General features: G+C 41.7%; 1 protein-coding gene across 1 annotated transcript; it reads left to right on the top strand.

Moving 5' to 3' along the window:
* The first annotated feature begins 1,035 nt into the window (after positions 1-1,035).
* NRBF2 (nuclear receptor binding factor 2) lies at positions 1,036-15,990 on the top strand. The gene is made up of 4 exons (XM_084903969.1): positions 1,036-1,271; positions 9,601-9,685; positions 12,417-12,457; positions 14,476-15,990. Exons 1-4 carry the CDS (start codon positions 1,242-1,244, stop codon positions 15,184-15,186), a joined length of 867 nt encoding a protein of 288 aa, XP_084760095.1. The 5' UTR covers positions 1,036-1,241; the 3' UTR covers positions 15,187-15,990.
* The last annotated feature ends 8,363 nt before the right edge of the window (positions 15,991-24,353 follow it).

Genomic DNA, 24,353 nt, shown 5'->3' with positions numbered 1-24,353 from the left:
GTTACCTAAAGCGAGGGGTTCTCTTCCAAGCTCACACAGCTTTTGAAAAAAAAAAAAAAATTCATTTCCTTGAAGCTATGTAACACACGGTACCTCTATCACATCTCCCTGTTTCCTTTCAGCATAAATCACAATTATTTTTTACTAAAGGTCTGGTGCACAAAATTTGTGCACTCAAGGGGCGTGTGTGGGCAGCCCCTCAGCCTGGCCTGCACGCTCTCCCAGTCTGGGAACCCTCATGGGATGCCTGACTGCTGTGGAGGCAGGAAAGGCTTTTGCCATCACCTCTGCACTCACCAGTCATGAGCCCAGCTTCTGGCTGAGCAGCACTCCCTCTGTGAGAGCACACTGATCACCAAGAGGCAGCTCCTGCATCAAGCGTCTGCCCCTGGTGGTCAGTGCATGTCATAGCTAGTGGTTGAGCAGTCTTAGCATACATTCGCACATTATGCTTTGATTGGTTGAATGGATGACTGAACACTTAACATATTAGGCTTTTGTTATATAGATTGCCAGTGAATTTTTTTTACAGAACCCAGCACAGTGGTTTGGCGCATAATTGTTAAACGACTCAAGTATTATATTCGGCTATTTGTGACCCATATTATTTCTTTTATTAGCTTGTCAGCAACTTGAGGGCAGAGCACTGATTCATTCATGTTTGTCTCTGGGAAAAGGGGTGATCTAGTCCAGCACATGGTTTAGCATTGCTCAAATCTGACTTAATAAATAAGCCCAAGCAAGATAGAAAAAATAAAAACAAAAACAAACAAAAAGTAAAAATAAGTCCAATTAGAGTGAACTTGGGAAAAGTCAGGCTGGAAGGAAACTGGGAGAAGCCAACAGCCACTCAACTCCCCAACAACCCCACGTGCCTGCAGAAGAAGACAGCAAAAAGCTGAAGATAAGCATCTCGCGAGAGGAAAGACAGAACGCGAGAGAGCGCACGTCAGCCCGCGACCCGCCTCCCCTGAACCCCGCCCACCGGCCGCCCTCACTCCCACCTTGAACCACCGCATGTGACGTCACGACGCGTGCGTGGCCCCGGCGCAGGGGGCGGGCCCGCGGCGCCGGAGGAGGAAGTGGCGCGGTGGTTGCTCCCTCTGCTCCCCTCGGCTGGCTCCCGGGGCGCGGAGAGGAGCCGCGGTCCCGCTCGCCGCCCCACGCTCCCCGGCTGCGCTCCTCCATGTGCTTCGGCGTCGTCGCTCCGCTCCCTCAGGCCGCCTCTTCCGCCGGGGTCTATGGAAGTGATGGAAGGACCCCTCAACCTGGTGAGTGGCTCTCCGAGGGTCGCGTCCGCCCTCGGCTCCTTTACCTCTCGGGGCCGCTCGGGGCCGCCGCCGACCCTCGGTGCACGGGGCGCGGGGTTTGGCGGGGGTGGCGCTGGAGGCTGGGGGGCGCCGGCGGGCGTGGCCCACAGCGGCTCCGGGGCGAGCCGTCCCCCAGCCGTGGACCCCCTCAGGGATCCCCGGCAAACTCCCGCGTCCCGTCCCCGCCGCCTCCGGGCGCCCCCTGCCGCGGGGCCTGAGCCGGGGGGCGCCCGCCCGCCGGCCCTCCCGCCGGGGCTGCCCCCTCCCTCCCGCCCTCCCTCCCGCCGGGGCTGCCCCCTCGTGAGGCCTGAGGAGACCGATGCCTCCGAGCGCCACGTAAACACCGCCCTGCAGCCCCGAGAGGCTCCGACGCCGGTCCGGGCGGCGGTGGGCTGTGAGCCTGGACGGTCTTCTTCATTCGCAGAGTCTGAAGTCCGAGCCTCTCCGCTTTGGGGAGAGGGAGCAATGCGAATCCCTCTTCTTACCTCGTCTGTCCCCCTTATTCCATTTCTCATCTGTGTCAGATGCATAAGCTGAAAGTCTCCCTTCCCGAGTGAGTTGGAGACAGCTGGAAGGGAAAAACAACAACACACACACACAGGGTCGTCCTTGTTAGCTCAGGTTCCTCACTTCAGCAGAGTTTCCCAAACTTCTCTCGTGATGAGAGTCACCTGGTGGAGCTGTTGAAATACAGATTCCTGAGTCCCAACTAAGAAGTGCTAAACTAGAATTTTTGGGGAACCTATAGGTAAAATTGTATACTTAACTAGTGCTCTAGCATTTTTTGGGAACTAGAATTTTTGTACATACTTAACTATACAATTTTACCTATTTCTTAAAAGTTCCCCAAAATTCCACTTGAGCACTTCTTAGTTGGGATTCAGGAATCTGTATTTTAACAACTCCACCAGGTGATTCTCATCACGAGAGAAGTTTGGGAAACACTTGACTTTAGGCATCGTGACAATACATCCATGTTTGCCTTTCTCAGAAAAAGGACTCACGTTTTGAGGCTTCTCAGGTGTTGAGGTTTCAGCAACAGCTGAAAACCTGTTCTTTTCTGACTGGCCACTACATCCTGTGGTTTCCCAGAGAGAGTGCCTGTTTTGGGTACTTGGAAGGTTGTGTAGAGAGACAGAAGGGACTTTTTTAAGAGTCGCAGGTGGGAGATTGAGTTGCAGTGGTGGACATAGGGAGAATTAGTTTCCCACGTTGGGACCCTGCACCCTGGAGTCGTGGAAGAGCCCTGGGCTGGATTTAAAAACCACTCCATGGAGAAGCGGCAGGACCTGGTGGTTTTAAGAATATGGGTTCTGGAGCTGGACTGCTTGGATTTGAATTCTGGCATTGGCACTCAAGAGGGCGGATTAGTTGACCTCACCGAGGGTTAAAGTAACTACCCTGTTTCCCCGAAAATAAGACAGTGTCTTATATTAATTTTTGCTCCCAAAGTTGCGCTAGGTCTTATTTTCAGGGGATGTCTTATTTTTCCACGAAGAAGAATACGGTACACATTTATTGTTAAATGAAAATAAAGGAAATTTATTATCTGTATACTGTACGGTAGTACAGTAGTTGTCAACACAAACCAGACAAACTGAATCCTACAGTATCAAGAATTTACTCATTTATTCAACGACAATCATGTCATCATCATAACAATCCAATTCCTGAATTTCCTGGTGAATTTCTTGTGACTCCATTTCTTTCAGAATCAGTGGACCAAATCTTTCATGTTTAGCCTAGGGGGGCCTTATTTTCGGGGGGATGCCTTATATTTCACTCAGAAGGAAACCTGTAAGTAGGTCTTATTTTCGGGGAAACACGGTAGGTGTAAAGGGCTTAGAACAGTATGTGGTGCATAGGACTGTGTAAGAGTTAGCAATTATAGTCACCAGAATGTAAACCCGTAATTTAAATCTTCCTTGTAAAATAAAAGATTTGGGCTTGTTGAACTTGAAAAGTTTAAAATTCTTGGGCTGGAGCTAAAGCGATGGTTTCCAAATGACTGGTGCCAGGTTAGCTCCTCTGAGAAGCACCTCCCAGTTTTATTAAGTCCATCCCTTCCCCCATTGGTAAGAGTTGTTTACACATAAAAACAATTTGACTAGATTTGTGAGTTTTTTTTTTAGTTTTTTTTTAAACACAACGGGAAAATATATTGCCCTTTTCTTGTTTTTAAGGTGACATAGTTTGCAGTGAAATATAATGGGTGGTTCAGTATTTAAACGTAACAGGAATATTATTAGAAATAACCAGCAGTTTACAAAGTTCTCCAAAGTTCATGTCCTTGCAAAATGACCATTGGCTCAGTTCCAGTTAGCTTTACTTTATTTGGCTGCAGGCTGCAGCATAACCCCTGCCAAACTCCCACTACTTTGTGGTAGTTTACCAGAAGACTGGACTTGGGTGAGAGTTGTAGATGGAGCAGGAGAATCACCAGTTTAGGAAAGTTTAGTTCACTGGTGCTAATAGTATTATCTTTTTATGGAGAATTAAAAAAAATATTTAAATGTATTTTTTTTATTGATTTCAGAGAAGAAGGGAGAGGGGGAGAGAGAGAGAAACATCAATGATGAGAAAGAATCTTTGATCAGCTGCTTCCTGCACACCCCCAACTGGGGATCAAGCCCACTATCCGGGCATATGCCCCTGACTGGAATCGAACCCAGGACCCTTCGGTCCAACAGGCCGACGCTCTATCCACTGAGCCAAACCAGCCAGGGGCGAGAATTTTTAAACCCAGTCTTGTTAAGCAGGCTAGCACAATTCAGTAACTTTGTAGTCAAGTATTAGAAATTTTGGCATCTTGAATTTTTAAACCAAAAAAAAGAGAGATCTATAATGTATTTGTGTCACTGGTCTAAGTAATTACTTAATTTCTTAAAAATGTCAGATAGTTTGTAGTTCTTTGGTTTGTTTGCTGCCTATGTAGGAAGTGATGTCAGACCTTAATTTATACATGACTGTTGCTCATGCTTTGCTTACCTACTCGGCACACTCAAAGGACACAATTGTATTCTGTGCCTTTGGCCTCGAGTGCTGAGAATGTTGAGTAACTTAGCTTCCCTCTAGAGTGGTCAGCTTTTCTCATCTAAGAAAAGGAATCAGATAAGATCCAAAGAATGGCCTTGTACATACCTAGAATCTTTGTAATTATTCCATGTTAATTATATTGACAATAAGTTTTTAGTTGTTAATCCTCACCTCTTTCTCTCATTTTTTTTTTTTTTAGAGAGAGTGGAAGGACTTACCCTAGTTACTAAGGAATAGGGTTGGTATCAGACACTTTATGTTATTTATTTTGTTTTTTAGTACTATGTAAGATATTCCCCATTTTACTAGTATGGATGAAGACATTGAAATGCAGAGTAAGGGCCCTGGCCAAGTAGTTATGTTGGTTAAAGTATTGTCTTAATACTTCAAAGATTTCGGGTTCAATTCCCAGTCAGGGCATTTATGAGAAACAACCAAAAAAAAAAAAAAAAAAAAAAAAATCAGCCCAGCCTGCATGGCTCAGTGGTTGAACATTGACCTATGAACCAGGAGGTCATGGCTCAATTCCCAATCAGGGCACATACCCAGTTGCAGGCAGGCTTGATTCCCAGTTTGGGGTGTGTAGGAGGCAGCCAATCAATGATTCTCGTTGTTTCTCTCTCATCCTATCCCCTCTGAATAAAAACATATATTTTTAAAAAATCAGCTGATGCCGAAACTGGTTTGGCTCAGTGGTAGAGCGTCGGTCTGTGGACTGAAAGGTCCGGGGTTCGATTCCAGTCAAGGGCATGTACATTGGTTGCGGGCACATCCCCGGTAGGGGGTGTGCAAGAGGCAGCTGGCTGATGTTTCTCTCTCATCAATGTTTCTAGCTCTCTATCTCTCTCCCTTCCTCTCTGTAAAAAATCAATAAAATATATTTTAAAAAAAAAAATCAGCTGATGAATGCATAAATAGAATAAATCAATGTTTCTCTCTGTCTCTCCCTCCCTTTTCCCTCTTTCACTTCCTCTCTCCCTCTCTCCTCACCCTCTAAAAATAAATCAAATTAAAAACTTTTTAGTCTTAAAATACACACTACTGTTTATTTTTAATAAAGTCTTTATTCTTAAAAGTATTACATATCCCATTCTCTCCCCCCGCCCTCCCCATTGACCCTTTCTGGCCCACCCCCAACCCACACTACTGTTTAAAAATAAGTGCAGAGTAAGGGATAACAATGGGATTTGAAAGCAAGTTTCTAAGTAAAATACTGATCTTTCTCTTAGATCAGTGCTTGCCCATTTTTCCCCCCATTTGTTTTGACTGATTCACAGAAAGAAAATTTTCATAATTACTAGTACACACATATGTGCATGTTACTTCAGAGTTGCTACCTTGTGAATGTATCTCCCAGAATTGTGTAGAACACAGGGATCCTCATAAATGTCACCCAAAACAACAAAAAAATTGAAACTATGATGCCACGTATGTGCATATACACATACACGTGTACGCATGGTGCTATATTTGATATACTCTAATATTTACTATTGGAGTTAAGAAAATGCTGTTGTGACCCACTAAATTGATTTCACAACTCACTAGTGGGTTGTATCCTATAATTTGTCTTCACAGCAGATGGTGATGGTTATGAAAAAAAGCTAGGCTCAGTGGATAGAGCGTCAGCCTGGGAACTGAAGGGTCCCAGGTTTTATTCTGGTCTGGGGCATGTTCCTTGGTTGCGGACACATCCCCCGAGGTGGGTGTGTAGGAGGCAGCTGATTGATGCTTCTAATTCTCTCTCCCTCTTCCTTCCTCTTTGTTAAAAAAAAAAAAAAAAAAAAAAAAAAAATCAATAAAATTTATTAAATAAATAAACCGGAAATTTAAGAAAAAAAGATGCAGCAGAGCTGTGTTTGGGAAAAATTAATCCTTAGACTTAAAATAAAAAACAGGTGTTCCTGGACTTATTCTAACACTTGAGCAGTTATCTTAAGTATAATTATTTTATTTTACTTTGACATCCAACTCAATACTTGACTTTTAGGAGCTACTGCTTGCCAGTGGGAGACTCAGTGAATTGGTTGAGAAAGGGGGAGTAAATGAAATTTCTCTTTCTCTGAAGACCCTACCTACTAAAAGGTTCAGGAGTACATTAGATTTTCCTCTATTACCTTTTTTGGTGTTCTTTCTCTTTTCAATTTTACATACAGCTTTCCCCCAGGGACACAGAAATATATGAAAAATAAAATAAGGTAAATGCTGTTTTCTTTGGGAAAGAAGATAATATAGAACTGTATTTTTAAAGCAGGTAGCATATAGAAGTAGAATGTACTTTTTGGTGAGGGCTGTCACTTAGTTGTGGTAGGATTTTTGTCAGTTGGAGGTGATAGCAACCCACTTCACATTTGCTTAAATTAAATTGGGGTATTTTCTAGGTCTGGCCTGCATTTGAGGAAGGGTAATGACAAAGGGTGTGAATACCAGGAGGGCAGGGGCTTTGGGAGCCATATCAGAAGCTGTTTATCACAACTGTTGATAGAGAAGCAGAGAACATAAGTACATGCCTCAGCTGGTTTGGTTCAGTTGGTTGACCTGAGGACTGAAGGATCTTAGGTTCATTTCCAGTCAAGGGCACATATCTTGGATGCAGGCTAGATCCCAGGCCCTGGTCAGCGTGTGTGGGGAGGCAACCAATCGATCTGTCTCAGCAAAACCATTATTACTTGTTTCATTTTTGATTCTTATATAAGTATATTTCCAGTAGGACATGATCTCACTCATTTAGGGGAAACGGTGAACAGCATAGACTGATGAACAAGAACAGATCCAGAGATCAGGAGCCATGGTTCAGACTGTTGGACCTCAAAGAGAGGGTGGGGATAAAAGGGAGAGATCAACCAAAGGACTTGTGAGCATACATGTGAGCCTAACCAGTGGTCAAGGACAATATGGGGGTGGGGCCATGAGTGGGGAGGGAGGAGATTGGAATCGGGGGTTGAGGACAAATATGTGATAGTACCTTAATCAAGAAATTAAAAAAAAAAATCGATTTGTCTCTCTCACATTGATGTTTCTCCTTCCCCTCCTGTTTGTCCCCTCCCCCTCTTTCTAAAAATTATTGGAGCCTTGCTAGTGTGACTCAGTGTTTGTGTCAGCCTCAACCAGGCAGTCATGGATTTGATTTCCATTCAGGGCACATGCCTGGGTTGTGGGCTTGATCCCCAGGGTAGGGTGTGCAGGAGATAGCCGATCACTGATCCTCTCATCATTGTTGTCTTTATTTCTATGAAATCAATAAATATTTTTTTAAGAAGAATCAGTGGAGAAAAATACCCTCAGATGAGGATTAACCAAAAAGGAAGAAAGTACAAAAAAATCCTCACAAAGATATTAAGAAAATACCTGTGGGATTGCATCAAACTAAAAAGCTTCTGCACAGCAAAGGAAATTATCAAATGAAAAGAAAACCTACCGAATTGGGAGAAAATATTTGCAAATCATGTATCTGATAAAAGGTTAATACCCAAAATATTCATATAGCTCAATAGCAAAAATACACACAGCAAACAATCTAAAGAAAAAAATGGGTAGCCATAAAAGAAAAATCTTGCCATTTGCAACACGAGGGCATTATTCTGTGAAATCAGAATAATGAGAAAGACAAATAACATGTGCTCAAACACCGAATCATGAGAAAGACAAATAACATGTGCTCAAACACCGAATCATGCCAGTCCGGCCAGATTTTACTTTCTTAAAAAGTAAATTGAGGCCGGGACCGGTTTGGCTCAGTGGATAGAGCGTCGGCCTGTGGACTGAAAGGTCCGGGGTTCGATTCCGGTCAAGGGCATGTACCTTGGTTGCGGGCACATCCCCAGTGGGGGGTGTGCAGGAGGCAGCTGGTTGATGTTTCTCTCTCATCGACGTTTCTAACTCTCTGTCTCTCTCAATTCCTCTCTGTGTAAAATCAATAAAATATATTTTTTTTTAAAAAGTAAATTGAGGTAAAGTACCCATAACATAAAATTTACCATCTTTATTAAGTGTCCAGTCTAGTAGCATTTAGTATATTTAAACTGTTGTGAAACATCTTCAGAACTTTTCATCTTGCAAAGTTTAATCCTATTAAACAACTCCTCACTTCTCTCTCCTCAGCCCTTGGCAGCCACCATTCTACTTTCTATTTCTATGAGTTTGAATCCTTTAGATATTTCATATAAGTGGGATCATACAGTTTTTTCTTTTTGTAACTTATTTTATATTTCATTAACTTATATCTTCAGAGCTTATTCATGCTATAGCATGTGTCAGTTTCCTTTAAAACAAAAAATACACACACACACACACACACACACACACACGAGAGGGCCCGCTGCATGAAATTCATGCAAGAGTGGGCCTTTGCAGCCTTGGCTTTGCCCAGAAAGTCGTGTGGAAGGTCTTCCAGATGGCACGTCAGTTAATTTGCATATTATGCTTTTATTATTATAGATTTTTATTGATTTCAGAGAGGAAGATGGAGAGAGAAAAATCAATGATAAGAGAAAAATCATTGATTGGCTGCCTCCTGCATGACCCACAACGGGAAATCGAGCCTGCAACCCAGGCATGAATCCTGACCAGGAATTGAATTGTGACCTCTTGGTTCATAGGTCAACTCTCAAACACTTAGTAACACTGACGAGGCAATTTCCCTTTTAAGGCTGAATAATATTCCCTTGTATGTATATACCACGGTTTATTCATTCATCTATTGGTGGACATTTGGGTCGCTTCCACCTATTGACTATTGTGAACAATGCTGCTATGAACATGGTACAATGCTTTTCACTTTTTTAAGATAAGTTTTGCTAATCTGTGAGTTTTTTCGTGAGGAAACATTACATAGCTGTAAGACTTGTTGATTATTTGTCTTTCTCTTTGCCTGCTAACCGTTTAACTTTATGTGAGATATAACCCATCTGGATCTGTTGGACCTCTTAAAGAGAAGGAAACACATTTACGAAGTTGTGGTAAATTTTAAAATGTAACAGAGAGGTAAAGAGCCCAGTGACTACTCACTTAATGCATTTATCTTTACATTTGGGGGCACTTCAGTCACTTGCTTTCAGAACTGTTGCATTTGTCTTTGTTGCTTTGGTGACTTGTACCTAGAAAACTTTCCACCATAATATTAAATATAGGTATTGTAATTACTCAACTGTCCGATGTACACATTTTATATTTTAAAAACATGAATAGTAACTTTAAGGTTGAAAGGGGAAAATGAGTTATAGAAGAGAAGCAATTAGAAATGTTTGTCTTCTAGGCTCATCAACAGAGCAGACGAGCAGATCGTTTATTAGCTGCGGGGAAATACGAGGAGGCTATTTCTTGTCACAAAAAGGCTACAGGTGAGTATCCTCTTTAAGAAGTACTGAGTCTAAAACTGTAGGGCAGTTCTTTCCTCCAGTATTTCTCAATGCTTTATTTGGAATGAAAGTAATAATGATGTGCTGTGAACCCATAGACCCCCTGAACATCAGCTTGCATTTTTTAAAATATATTTTTATTATTTTGGAGAGGAAGGGAGAGGGAGAGAGAGATTGAAACATCAGTAATGAGAGAGAATCATTGATCAGCTGCTTCCTGCAAGCCCACTACAGGGGATCAAGCCCACAACACAGGTATGTGCCCTTGACTGGAATTAAACCTGGGAACTTTTGGTCCACAGGCCAATGCTTTATCCATTGAGCCAAACCAGCTAAGGCAGCTTGCATTAATTTTTAGTGTGTTGGATTTCCAAGTTCCTTCCAACCCAGACTTTTCTTTCTTTTTAAAAAATATATCTTTATTGATTTCAGAGAGGAACATCAATGATGAGAGAGAATCACTGATGGGTTGCCTCCTACACACCCCCTGCTGGGGATCAAGCCCGCAACCCAGGCATGTTCCCTGATTGGGAATCAAACCGTGACCTCCTGGTTCATAGGTTGACGCTCAACCACTGAGCCATGCCAGTCAGGCCAGACTTCTTTCTAAACCATGAAAGTTATACGTTCCATATTGGTAAATGATTTTAGGACATGGCTTTCTGAGCCCAAAGATCCCTAAAGTCAGCAGTGATTGTCAGATGTCTGCCAGTATATCTTGGTTATATTATAGAAAAGGAGTCTGGGTTTTAAAGCTAGCCAATTTGGGTTCTAAAAGTAATAATTAGTTTGACTCCAACCAATTTATTTGCACTGAGTTTCTGTTTCTAAGGTCTTGATAATGCAAGATGCATCAAACTCTTTCCTGATTTTTCATCCATATATTCATGTATATTCATGCTTGTAACATTGTGCAGGTGATTTAGGTATACAATTTATAGAGTAACTGGCTTCTTATTCAGACACTTAATTTTATCCTAGTCAGGCATACAACCTAGCATATGTTGAACTCAGAAATAGATCTTTGGGGTGTGTTTTGTACAGGTTTTTGTTGGCTGAAGAGCATACATAAAAGCTTTGGGGAAAGGACTGTTTTATTCATGTTTCATCCAAAATAGTATAGCTACCTTTCTTAGAGCAAACTCTTTATCACCTGTCTGCTAGAGGAAGTTACTCTCCTTTCCCTTTAGGCCAGCATGATAATCAGAGCAATGTTATTTCCTGGTAGAGTCTGCCTCTCCTGTATTACCTTACTGCTGAAAAACAGACCACATTGTGGACACTGGTTTGGATAAGTCTTATGTCAGTAATTTTTGCCTATAAATCAGTGATTTTCAGAGAATTTCATTTCATTTCACAGATAGCAAAAAGAGCAAAAGCTTAAGTAGGAAGTTGATAATATATATCCATTGACAATGCTTAGAACTCAGAATGTACATTTGAGATGAGCAGACCTCAAAGTGCAGTATTTCTGTGTATTTGGTTGAAAACAAGTCTTTTTTTGGCAAGGTACATATCTTTACTCCTGCAGGGGGGTGCACACACACATGGTCTGGGAGCACAGGCACACTGAGCAGGCAGTCCGCCCCGCTTTTTATTCCGGATGCAGCTGACCTGTCCCTTACTCTTGATTGGAGCTTATGCTCAGTCTTTCGTGATTGGCTAATTTAAAGGAAGGGGTTCACTTTTGCCAGAAAACAAGTCTTGACCCACCTTCCCATTAGACTGTGGTGACTCAGAGTAGATTAGTCTTTGTCATTAAGAGGCAATATTTTGCTCTGTGTGCCCCAGATAAGTTGTACAATCTGTACTTTGGTACCGAATTCATGATAGAATAGTAAAATATGTTATTTTAAGAAGCAATATATTCTTCAGATTTTCTTAGTTTCTTTCCCCCATCATTTGTTTAATATTTACTTTAAATATTAGCCTCGTGTTGTAATTGAAGGAAGCATTTTAACCAGATTTGTTAGGTTTCTGTAAGATAAATGTTTCTTAAGTTTCTGCCTTGGTGGAGCCAGAGCATTTGTTCCTTTTGTGACTCTGGAGCAAATCCATGACCATGCAATCAGATGAAAATGTTTTCCTTTTAAAAATAAAATATTTTAATTGGTTTCAGAGATGGAGAGAAAGTTAGAAACATCAGTGATGAGAGAATCATTGATCAGCTGCTTCCTACACCTCCCCTACTGGGGATCAGGTTCAAAACCTGGGCATGTGCCCTTGACTGGAATTGAACTTAGGACTCTTCAGTCCACAGGCTGACATTCTATCCACTGAGCCAAACCAGCTAGTGCTAAAATAAACCTTTTTAAAGGCCCATATTTAAAATCTGGGAAATACTTTAAATCAGCGGTCACCAACCTTTCGGACCTCATGGACCACCCGTTGGCGACCACTGCTTTAAATGACAGTGTGGCTGCTGTGGAATTCTTTGTGCTTTGGCAGCTCAGTGTCCTTGGGTTTCCTTTTCTCTCATGTTACAGTTTTAATGTTCTACAAAGGGAGGCATTCCAGTTGTTAAGTTTGGTTTTGCCAAATTGTTTGACATCTTTTTTTCTTTTCAGGAACAGGGTAACTATATAATAAGTAGCAGAGTTGCCTCTATGATCATTTCTCTTTGTCGCATGAGGAGTATTAAAACTCTTCTTTGCCCTGTTAATTACAAAATGACAACACTCATATTAATGTGCCTCTTTTCTTTTTAAACCAGCATATCTTTCTGAAGCCATGAAGCTAACACAATCTGAACAGGTGAGACATTTTCTTAATATTTACAAGGGTAAGAAGGATTTCTTGTGAAGAGTTGACTTGTGTATAAAACCAAGCATTGGGCCCCTCTCAAAACACTAATCACAATACATTGTGGGGCAAAAGTAGGTTTGAAAAATAATATAATTATTAATAACAATGCAAGAATAAATTTGTGTACTCTCAACTGTAAACCTACTGTTGCCACACCCTGTATATAAAACAGGCAAAAGAAAAGTATTTTAGAAAGGAAATGAAAAGTAAACGAACTGTGTTGATGTACCAGACATATCAGACGTGGTATTCAGAAACTTCTGCCCTTTTTGTGGTTACTTATGGATCTCAGATTGCCACATGTGTCCTAGAGATGCCTCGTAGGGCTTTTCCCGATCATCAGCTCATTTGACCAGGAGCTCACAGTACGTTAGCTGCCTGGGCAATGGGACCGGTTAGCCTTCCCCTTGCTTCTCAAAGATAATTTAAATCTGAACTTAACCTTTTCCCGAGCTCCTAAGCAATTCTGGTAATTTTTTTTTAATCCTTATTCAAGGATATTTTTCCCATTGAGTTTTTTAAAAAGAGTGAAAGGGAGAGAGGGGACAGGGAGAGAAACATTGACGTGAGAGAGATACATAGATTGGTTGCCTCCTCCTTGCGTCCTGAATGAAGTCAGGGATCACACCTGTAATCAAACCCATGGCCCTTTGGTCTGCAGGGTGATGCTCTAACCACCGAGCAACCAGCCGGGTTTTGTTTTGTGGCTGTTCCCCCGGCCCCACCCTGCCCTGCCCAGGTTTTTTTTGTTTTTGTTTTTTTTTTAGTTTTCAGGTAGAAGCCTAGAAGAGGGATTGCTGGGTCAGGAGCCTATTTTTAATATTTTGAGGACCCAGCATACAGTTTCCCACAGTGGCTGTACCAGCTTACATTCCCACCAGCAGTGGAAGAGGGTTTCTTTTTCTCCACAGCCTCTCCGACTCTTGTTACAGGGGTGAGGTGGTATCTCGTAGTTTTTTGGTGTTTTTTTGTTTTGTTTTGTTTTGTTTTCTCACCGGAGGATATTTTCCCATTGATTTTTAGGGAGAGTTGAAAAGGGAGGGAAAGACAGAAACATTAATAATGTGAGAGAAGCACATTGATTGATTGCCTCCTGCATGAGCCCTAATGAGGGCCCATGCTGGGGGGATCCTGAAAGCAAGGTATGTGCCCTTGACCGGAATTGAACCTGGGACCCTTTGGTCCACTGGACGATGCTCTGCTCAGGGAGCCACACCTGCTTGAGTTGGTTCTGGTACTTTTTAACTTTGTTTCACCAATGGCTTTAAATTGTTTTCTGTGTTTGGGGAGGGCTTCCCTAGGTTTTTAAATTACCGTTACCTTTATACAAAGATGATTTCCTGATTATATAAGTAGTAGGTACATAGGAGGTGTTTGGTAAATGGTTTGTTTAATTGAATTAAGGAGATCCTTTCCGAAAGAGATATCAGTGGCAAAGAAAAAAACACAGAGCTCCTCAAACAACCAAGAGAACTGGAAGTTGAATCCTATCACACAGACTTCCCTTTGATTATATTGTAGAACTGCTCGTGTTAGCCATGTAATATAGATGTGCACTGAACGTTCTGAGCACCCTGTCAGTGAAAAGACTTTAGCTAGTTATAGAATTGATGTCTACAGAGGAAAGTTTTCTGTTTTTAAGCTGAGTATCCATGGGATTGCAGAGAGTTAAGGCACAATTAAAAAAAAAAAAGTCTGATTCAGTATGTTGATTAGGAATAGTACTTCTGACTTGCTGAGTGAATGGTGTTCTGCTTATACATATTTATAAGCTAACATAAGTGTTAACTTACCTAGAAAGAACTAGCTATTTTGGAAAACTTTTGAGGTTTAATTGAAACGCAAACGTAGTATATAGATTTTAAGTGTTATCAGGCTATTCAGAAAGGGGGGTCTTGGAATATATTTGCTGGACATCACTAAAGAGACTCAGAATGTTAAATTGTGCCTTTCTTTCTGTGTAACAGGCTCATTTATCACTGGAACTGCAAAGGGACAGCCACATGAAACAGCTCCTCCTCATTCAGGAGAGGTGGAAGCGGGCCAAGCGGGAGGAGAGGTTGAAAGCACAGCAGAGCACAGACAAGGACGCCGCTGCCCATCTTCAGGCGTCGCACAAGCCCTCTGCCGAGGAGGCAGAAGGCCACAGTCTCCTCCTCTCTCAGAACTACAGCCCTTCCATGGAGAAACACCTGCCTGAAATTCAGAGGGTCTTTGACAGGGATCCAGACACACTGCTATTTTTACTTCAGCAAAAGAGTGAGCCGACAGAACCATGCATTGGAAGCAAAGCCCCGAAAGATGATAAAACCATTATAGAAGAGCAGGCAACCAAAATTGCAGATTTGAAGAGGCATGTGCAATTCCTTATGGCTGAGAATGAGAAATTAAGGAAAGAAAACAAACAGCTCAAGGCTGAAAAGGCCAGACTTCTAAAAGGCCCAGTAGAAAAGGAGCTGGATGTAGATGCTGATTTTGTAGAAAAGTCAGAGTTATGGAGCTTGCCGCCACAGTCAGAAACTGCCACAGCCTCTTCACCCTGGCAGAAATTCTCAGCAAGTACTGGGAAAGCCAAGGATATTCCAATACCCAATCTTCCTCCCTTGGATTTTCCTTCTCCAGAACTGCCCCTTATGGAACTCTCTGAGGATATTCTGAAAGGACTTATGAATAATTAAAACGGAAGGCCATAGAAGAGGTGAGAAGAGGAAATAGTACAGTTAATCCAGAAGAAACAAAAAAGGGAAAAAAGCACATAAAGGGTAATCCTGGAAATGCTTCGTTACTGGCCCCCGGGGAGAGGGGGCAGTGCAGGGCTCCGGAAGTGGTCACTGTGAAATACGCCGCGCATCTGACTTCCTGACTCAAGCTAATGATTCCAGACTCGGCAGACACTAAACTCTCGGAGGTTCGCTTTCTCCTAATACAAACCAAATGGCTACCTGGAATAATTTTTTCAAGCAACAATTGTTTTTCTTATCTTCAGGGTTAAAATGTATAAAAATACGTTATGTGTAATTAATCTGTAATGCCATAAATGATAATGCAAAACAAATAATTTGGTGGCCTGGGAAAGCTGCCTTGTATTTGAAACATGCTTTCTATCATGCATTGACTGTATGCATTTTGTTATGCACATTTCATTTGTTCAATAAGGTGTGTAAGACACCTTTCTAGATGAAACTCTGTGTGCCACACTTTGCACTACTCATAACATAATGATAACCTCAAGACTATCAGGAAAAATATTTAAATTTCCATTTTATGAAGAACCAAATTATTAGTTATGCTTTTTTTTTTAATTACCAGTTTACATAATTAATCAGGGTGCATTTTAAGTTCTAACTTTTTTTTGTTTATTGTATAATGCATCATTTGAAAATACCAAGGAAAGAATCCTTTGTTTTTAATGATGCATGAGTGGAAGTAATGCTAGTTGGCAGTATTTGATTGTAAGAAATCAATAAAGTAATTGTATTTTATACCTTTGGTGAATGTGGTTGGTACTTGAAAAACAAGTTTTATATGGTTTCTATGTTGTAAATTTTGAATATGAATTTGAAGAGATTCTGTCAAAGGATTACTTTGGTATGTTATAGATGTCCTTCAGTGTTTTGTAGTGCAGTTCCTCTCCAGGGAGAAAGAACAAGGAAGTTCCTGAGTTCTAAATGTGTTGCCAGCCTTTTCTTGTCCCAGCACACATGAAAAACGCTCAGGTGGAGCCGCCATTCCTGGGCACCTGCCCCCCAGCCTCAGGGAGTGAGGTGGTGGTGAACCGCTCGCATGGGCATTCTTCTCTGCAGAGTCCAGGGGCTCCGGGATGAGAGGCCACGAGGAGCATAGAAGGGAAACACATGGAGTGTAAGCACTGAGTTTGTTTAAAGCATAGTCTTGGCTTATTGTGTGGAATTGCGGACGTGACAGACATAAGGAGGAATAGCAAACTGCCTCCCCTGAGGAAACCAGGGACAGTGGGACTGAGAGGTAGGGTTGGCTTATATGTTTAGTGATGAAGCTAGCAGAAGCAGGATGACATGAAGTGACCATGCAAAGGTCATTTTTTTTTTCTTGCTACAGATGAAACCAAAAGTACTTCTTTTGACTTCTTAAAATATCTTAAAATGAGTTCCACTCTCTGTTAAAAGTTATATTAATTGGTTCTTCTCAGTGTTGTTGCCTATTTTGCTTGCCTAGCCTTATAAAACTTCAAATTTAACAAGTTTGTGCCAAAAATAAACTATTAGCCTAGCCACTTCTCGTTAAAAAAATATTTATTAGGGCTGACACGAATACTTTGAAATCACATTCCTTTTCTGCCACTACCTTCTTCCTCTCCTACCCTGGCCTCCCATGACTGTTAGCATGATGTGCATTTTGCAGGACCTTGCTCTCTGCATTTCCACTAACAACTGCACATTAGGTGAACTAATCTTTTTCGTTGTCTTTGAAGTTCTTTTTCACACTATTTAGTATTCTTGTTATATCTGGTTTTTAAGTTTCGTGTTTGCCTCTTAATAGAATATATGTGCCTTTTGACCAAGGTGACATGGTATCTTTTGCAGCATCCTAACGCAGGGTCTTCTGTAAAGTAGATTCTTAAAACAAAAAAAACAAAAACACACCTGTTTTCCTCAATTGTAGGACCTAGCCTCTGGGTTTGTGGCCCATCTCTGATTTGGGGTTTTTGGGTGTTCTTGTGTCTTTTCTGTCTAGTTTAAGGCCCTGAAAGGGACTTCAGAATAGCTTTCTTCCCCGTAAGGAATGCATTATTCATACATAGCAAGTTTAGCAAGTCTTGTCTTTCCTCACCAAGTGGTGGCCTCTGCCACTGGACCCAGATAACTGGGCATTAAAAAAGTCCAGGAAGCCTAGCCCTGAGTTCTTATCTTCAGCTTTTCACAGAGTGACACTAAAACACTGCTTTCAGAAAGTAAGTGGAAGGTAGGAAGCATCTGAGCTGTGCCGCTGTGGTGACATAGTAATCCATATTTCCTTGACACCATGCTTAAGAGAAAAGGGAATCAGAAGAAGGTATTTTCAAAATAGTCCCTTCAAAGCCGTTGTTCACATTTTATCAAGGTTATCAAAATAATGAAAATATTTTGTTTCTAGGTGAGTCAGTTAAAAATGTTAAATACATTATCTTTCTGTTTAGTACTTTTTTTGTTTTAATGTATTTTGGATGTCATAATTTTTAGGGCCTTTAAGACCTATTATTCTACAAAGAAAACAAATTGAGTCCCAGAGAGTTATGTTATGTGAAGTTTTATACCAGACTGGGAGCAGAGCCAAGAGGAAGGTGGTCTTACTAGCAGTCCCGTGCTGTTTTTACTGGGCTACACTGGAGCTCAATTGTCTACGTAGTTTTCCTACTGTGGCCAAGGGAACTGGTCATTCAAGTTTCTCCTCAGCTACGGATCATTTGGAAAAGTTGAGTTCATCCTTACACTCAACTGTAAGAAACCTATATATATATATATATATATATATATATATATATATATATATATATATATATATATATTGATTTCAGAGAGGAAGGGAGAGGGAGAGATAGAAACATCGGTATGAGAGTCATTGATTGACTGCCTCCTGCATGCCCCCTACTGGAGGTTGAGCCCACAACCCAGGCATGTGCCCTTAGCCGAAATCAAACCTGGGACCCCTCAAGTCCACAGGCTAGGGCCAAATCAGCGAGGGCTGATTTTTTTTATAGAGAATGGAAGGGGGAAGGAGGAGGAGGAGAGAGAAACTTTTGTTGATATGACGCATTGATTAGTGGGGAATCAACCAATTGATCAAGGTATGTGCCCTGGACCAGAATGAACCCAGAGCCCTTCAACACTACCCACTGAGACAAATAAGCTAAGACAATATCCCTTTTCATTTGTGGGGAGTTGAGATTCAAGTTTTGTTTTAAAAGATGAATACTAGTGTGAGGCAGTCTGCCATATATTATAACTTATTTGCAGGGTCAAGACATGAATTGTAATAATAGCTAGTTATTGAATCATTCTAGACCGGTAGGCTTTATATGTATATATGTAAAGATCAAAGTAACCTTTATATTTTTGTCATAATCTTAGTATTTTGGAGACCTCTGTGGGAGCAATGTGGCATGGCTGTTTAAAAAAGGTTTCTTCAGATTTGTCTCATCTCAGATGGACTCATGTCCTTTTAATAAGCACGGATGATGAACAGTGCCATCTGGTGGGCTGTGAGGAATTTTTCTTGGGTCAAGGAGGATTTGGTGGGCCACAGTTTAAAAGTCCCTAGTCACTAATATTTAAATAGTAAATATTCTAATATTCAAGAGTGGTTTATGGACATGTATAGGCAAAAAAGAAAAAAAAAGGTAAATAAATAATAAATAAAAAATCTCAAATCAGTGTAATCTGGCTAATGAACCATCATCTTCTGCCTCTAAAACTTAAAGCATTGCCCTAGCTGGTTGGCCTGCAGACTAAAGGGTCCCACGTTTGATTCCAATCAATGGCACATGCCTGGGTTGCAGGTTCGATCCCCAATGTGGGACATGCAGGAGGCAGCCAATCAATGATTGTCACTTACTGATGTTTCTATCCCTCTCTAAAATCAATAAAAAAAAAAAATATTTAAGAAATGAAGAGAGAACCATTGATAGGCCACCTCCTGGATACAATACCCCTCCTGGGAATCAAGCCCGAAACCAGGCATTTGCCCTGACCTGGAATCGAACTGTGACCTAGTTCACAGGTCAACGATCAACCACCTGAGCCACACGTCAGGCAGTACTCCGATAATAAGAACTGAGATTATTTAAAGAAGCAAACAGTTTGAAGTCGCCTCGGTGGTCATCCCTGTTTACCTTTTAAATAAAAAAATAAGCTTAATTAAAAAAAGTTTGCTAACACACTGTTAAGTTTTTGTTCAACATAATTTATGCAGAAAATAACTTTCTCCCCCAAAGTTCAGTTGCCAGTAGTGGCTCCTATCTCTCTGAGCCCACAGAAAACACCAGGAACGCTAGTCATGAGGAGGAGTAAATATCTCACTTTAAAATCTCGATAAACCGCTGCTGGTTGGGAAGATGTGAATGGAATACTTAGAAGCAAGTGTGGGCTCCCAGCTCAGAAAGCACTGCGGTGCACCAGTATGTCCTGTGCAGTTCCTCAGAAGTTCCACTAAACAGCAATGAACAGCAATTTCCCATGACTATACAATTTCTAGAGTTGGTACGCTTTAGAATACATAACCATTTGCCATGGAGCTCAATGTAAATGAACTAAATTGCTGCTTTCATTTCCCCTCTGGGAGGATGAGATGATGGATCAAGTCATATGATAACCAACAGATGTGCCAAATTTGTAACGTCTTAGAATTTGTTTCTGAAACCCTATGCTCCACTGGTTTTAGAAAGCTTTAATTTGAAGACTATCTGGTGTAGTTCGACTGTAACAGTTGCTTTGAAAATGCAAATTTGTTCCAACATGATTAATATGTAGAGAACAATTTGAACATAAGAATTTTGTTTTTGCTTAAGGGGTGATTTTTGTCTGCAAGAAAAACTTCATGAGGAAAACTGCATCTCCTTAGTCCTCATGGCGGTACTGAGACAAGCTCATCTACATCTGGTGTTAAACTTTCTAATTTCAGACAACCCTCCTTCCACTTCAGTCTTAGTCACAAGCTGCAGCCCTTCCGATGCCCACTTCCAGAGCAGACGTCAAGGTAAAGTGTCTTATTTATTTGTAGTGCTAATCCATTGCTTAAATATGGAACGTGTAAAAACCACTATTTTATTTTTGTCTTTGATAGTTTTTCAATGTTGGGCCCAAACCCTGGCTTGTCCTCTTTAAGTGCTCTGGTGTTTACTGGACTCTGCATAGTGCAGTGAATTTTTATTTATTTATTTTTTTGGTGGCCTATACCTTTTCCTTTCCCCTTTATACATGGAGAAAGTTTGCTAACACAATATTAAAAGTTTCTGTTCAGCATAATTGTTTCTGCAGAAAGTTAATTATAGTTATAATTTTTACATTACTATAATTACATAATATTGATATTTAAAAATTTAGGTGAAGAGTTCCCATATATGCCACATATGGTTACCCATTTCCAAACATTAGAAGACTCATAAATATATTAGGTTGGCTAAAATTTCATTTGACTAAGAAAAGCACCTGAAGCTATCAGTGTCTCTAGATTCTGATGTGAAAATAATTCATGCTCTTCATAGAGAGTATATCATACCTATGACCTACCCTGGAAGCCATCAGTTGAACTTGATCCTTGATAGGGATTTGTCTACTTAACATTCCTTCACCTTTTATAATCCTCACCATGCTGGCAGGGGACTTTCCTGACTCTCCTTGGGAAAAGAGTCCCCTTCCATTTGGCACCACATTTCGTATTTGTTCACTGAAGCAGCTGTTCAAATCTTTCATCGTCTCTCTAATCTGAAGTCATAGTCTGGGGGGTAGGAAAGCAGTGACCCACACACCCTTGCTATATACCTTCCTTGACCCCGCGGCCAAGTTCCTTTTCACAGACCAGATACAGGAAAGATAGGCCCTCCTCCAGTTTTAGCTGCAGTGGTTGGCTCACTTACAGAGAATGTGAGCAGCTGAATTCAGCTGTGAAAATCTCCCCACTCAAGAAAGGGAACTCACTTTGCATGCAGCCAGAAACCCAGAGCTTGCCAAGATTTCATTTTTGTTTCAGGCACTGCTTTCGTGAAAAGAGCCAGATTCTGTGAGAGCCAAAGTACTTGGTATACTACTAAGCCTCCTGTATCTTCGATACGGTTTCAAGGTGTTAACTATGGAGGTGTAATAGCTTTTGTAGTAAGGAAAAGTCTGAGTCTGAATCTCAGGGACAGACCTGGTGGCATATAGCTTTGTATCTTGGCCACTTGCTATACCCCAATACATAGTGCGTGTACTGAATAGCTGTAGAATGCTAACTAAGCCATTCTTTTTCCTCCCACGGCTGACAGTCCTGATCTGGTCTGAGAGAGCCTCTGTGATAAGTTGTTTTCAAGAAATATAATATTCTGAGCCGAAACCGGTTTGGCTCAATGGATAGAGTGTCGGACTGCGGACTGAAAGGTCCCAGGTTCGATTCCGGTCAAGGGCATGTACATTGGTTGCGGGCACATCCGTGGTAGGGGGTGTGCAGGAGGCAGCTGGTCGATGTTTCTCTCTCATCGATGTTTCTAGCTCTCTATCCCTCTCTCTTCCTCTCTGTAAAAAATCAATAAAATACATTAAAAATAAATAAAATAGAACATTCTGGCTCTGACTGGTTTGGCTCAGTGGATAGTCAGCCTGTGGACTGAAGGATCCCAGGTTTGATTCCGGTCAGGGGCATGTACCTTGGTTGCAGGCATATCCCCAGTAGGTGTGCAGGAGGCAGCTGATCGATGTTTCTCATTGATGGTTCTCTCTATCCCTCTCCCTTCCTCTCTGTAAAAAAATCAATAAAATAGATTAAAAAAAATAGAATATTCTGAATCCATGACTAAAGATGTACACGCACAGCAAAGTAAAGATATGAGAGCAACTTCTGAGGCTCACTTAATCTCACCCAGATATCATTAAACCGTATCCTTCTACCAGAAGGAAGGAACAGGAAACTAGACAATGATATTTATGGGTGCTACAATCCCAAAATGTGTGGCAGAAATGTATTTAGACACATATAATTTATTTTTTTTGAAATACATTTTTATTGATTTCAGAGAGTAAGAGAAAGGAGAAAGACAATGATGATGAGAGGGGAAAGACAATGATGATGAGAGGGAATCACTGACCCGCTGGCTCCTGCAAGCCCCCTACTGGGGTCCTACAACTCAGGTATGTGTCCTGACTAGGAATCGAGCTATGATCTGGTTTATGGTTTGACACTCAACTACTGAGCCATGCCGGCCAGGTAAGTTGAGGCATATTTTGAAAAATGGAATTTAAAAGTAAAAAACTGGGAATTTTCCAAAACACTCAGTGATGAGAGGTGGAGGGCTGCACACACGAACACACTCCTTCCTGCTTCCGCACACCTGCCTCACCTGCACATTAGCCGTGGAAAATGGTAAAAGAAATAGCTGTTTTGGAGGTCAAACCCAATGCCATCCAGGAAGAAGTGAAAAAGACTTCCCATCAACCCTGTGCCAGGTGGGGCATTACTGTGACATGTAATTGCCCCACTTCTGGCTGAACCTTGCTTGGAGTGGAGGGTGGTGTAATAGCCGACCAGGAGCTAAAAGATGGAGGATATACCTGGATAAAAACTAAGTAGCCTGCAAGGTTACAATGTGGATTTACTGCTTTTTCCTTTTAAAGTTATGTGCTTTCCAGTTGGGTAAAAAAGGCTGTGGAGACTTGACTTGGGGTGGTGAACACAATATGTTGTACAGATGTGTTGTAGAATTGTGCACCTGAAACCTGTATAATTTGACCAGTGTCACCCCAATAAATCCAATAAAAAGGAAAAAAAAAAAAAAAAGGAAAGGCTGTCCCTTAATATTCTGCCAGTGCCAGTGGAGAGCTACATATTTCAAGTAAAATTCAAATAGGACTACGTGAACCTCAAGCAACTAAGTGATTAATAGTCACTATTAAAATCAAGACTCTAAATCAAAGCAACTTATCAGGGTCACACAACAATCAGAATTATATTCTATCCAGTAAAGCCCCCGACTTCAGGCTCTTCCAATCCCCAAAAGTTATTGGCAGGAATCTCTGCTATGATACTTATATTTAATTGCGTACTTTTCCCCTGGCCAGTGTGACTCAGTTGGTTGGGTGTTGTCATATGTATTGAAACATTGCTGGATTCCAGTGGGGGATGTGCAGGAGGCAGCCTATCGATCAATGTTTTGCTCTCACATTGATGTTTCTCTTTTGCTCCCTCTCTTTTCCTCTCTATAAAAATTGTAAAAAAAAAAAAAAAAAGAGAGAGAAAATTGCACACTTATAATCATAGCTTTTAAAATTCATGTATAGATTCCCTGCTCCCCCCCCCCCCCTTTTTTTAAAATAAATGTTCGATAAGTAAATGATAGTTCCCTGCATTCTTGTTTTGTTGGGACAAGTAAGCCGAGGACACTTGTTTAATATTAGAGACCTGATGCACAAATTCATGCACTGGGGGTGGGGGAGTGGTGGTGGTTTGCCCTTCAGGCCAGTCTGTGCTCTCTTGTAATCGGGACCCCTTGGGGGATGTAGTAGCAGTGCGCCAAGCGGCAGGTGGCCAGGGAGGAGCCAGAACTGGACCTGGGTGCCATGCCACTTGTGCTCATTCCAGCCTGCTGCGCCTGCCACTGCCAGTGGGTAGTGCTGCTGCAGAGTGGGGACAGGCTCCTGCCACCGCAGCTGCTCACCAGCCGAGCCCAGCTTCTGGCTGCGTGGCACTCTCCTGTGGGAGCACTCTAACCAGGGGCAGCGCCTATATTGTCTGCCCCTGGTGGTCAGTGCGCATCATAGCAACTGTTGACCGGTTGCTCAGGATTTTATATATATAGATCACATGTGTCAAACACAAGGCCCGCGGGCCAAATCCAGCCCGCCAGGCCTTGCAATGTGGCCCGCACAGCGCTGTCATCACTGCACTCCGCTGTCAGTTTATGACATTGTCAGTTTATGACTGTTCAGTAAACCATTCGGCCCGCGATTTAGGCTGGATTTTAGATTTTGGCCCCTTCTCTGATTGAGTTCGACACCCCTAATATAGATGGCTAATAGAGTTGGAAGAAAGCTAGGAAAAAAAAGCTTACAAGGATAAAAGGTAAGGGGGAAATGTATCAGAAAAGAACACAATACCACAAGAAAACGCTGTTAATCACTTTGATACGGATGAAGCAAGCCAA

The sequence above is a fragment of the Pipistrellus hanaki genome (assembly GCF_964339955.1).
Source record: "Pipistrellus hanaki genome assembly, chromosome: 14".
Taxonomy (NCBI): Eukaryota; Metazoa; Chordata; class Mammalia; order Chiroptera; family Vespertilionidae; genus Pipistrellus; species Pipistrellus hanaki.
This window is presented reverse-complemented; position numbering and strand designations above follow the sequence as displayed.

Coding starts and splice junctions, on each gene's coding strand:
- NRBF2 (XM_084903969.1), top strand. CDS start 1,242: ATGGAAGTGATGGAAGGACCCCTCAACCTG. Junction 1,272..9,600: donor TGGAAGGACCCCTCAACCTG/GTGAGTGGCTCT, acceptor TTTGTCTTCTAG/GCTCATCAACAGAGCAGACG. Junction 12,458..14,475: donor AGCTAACACAATCTGAACAG/GTGAGACATTTT, acceptor TCTGTGTAACAG/GCTCATTTATCACTGGAACT.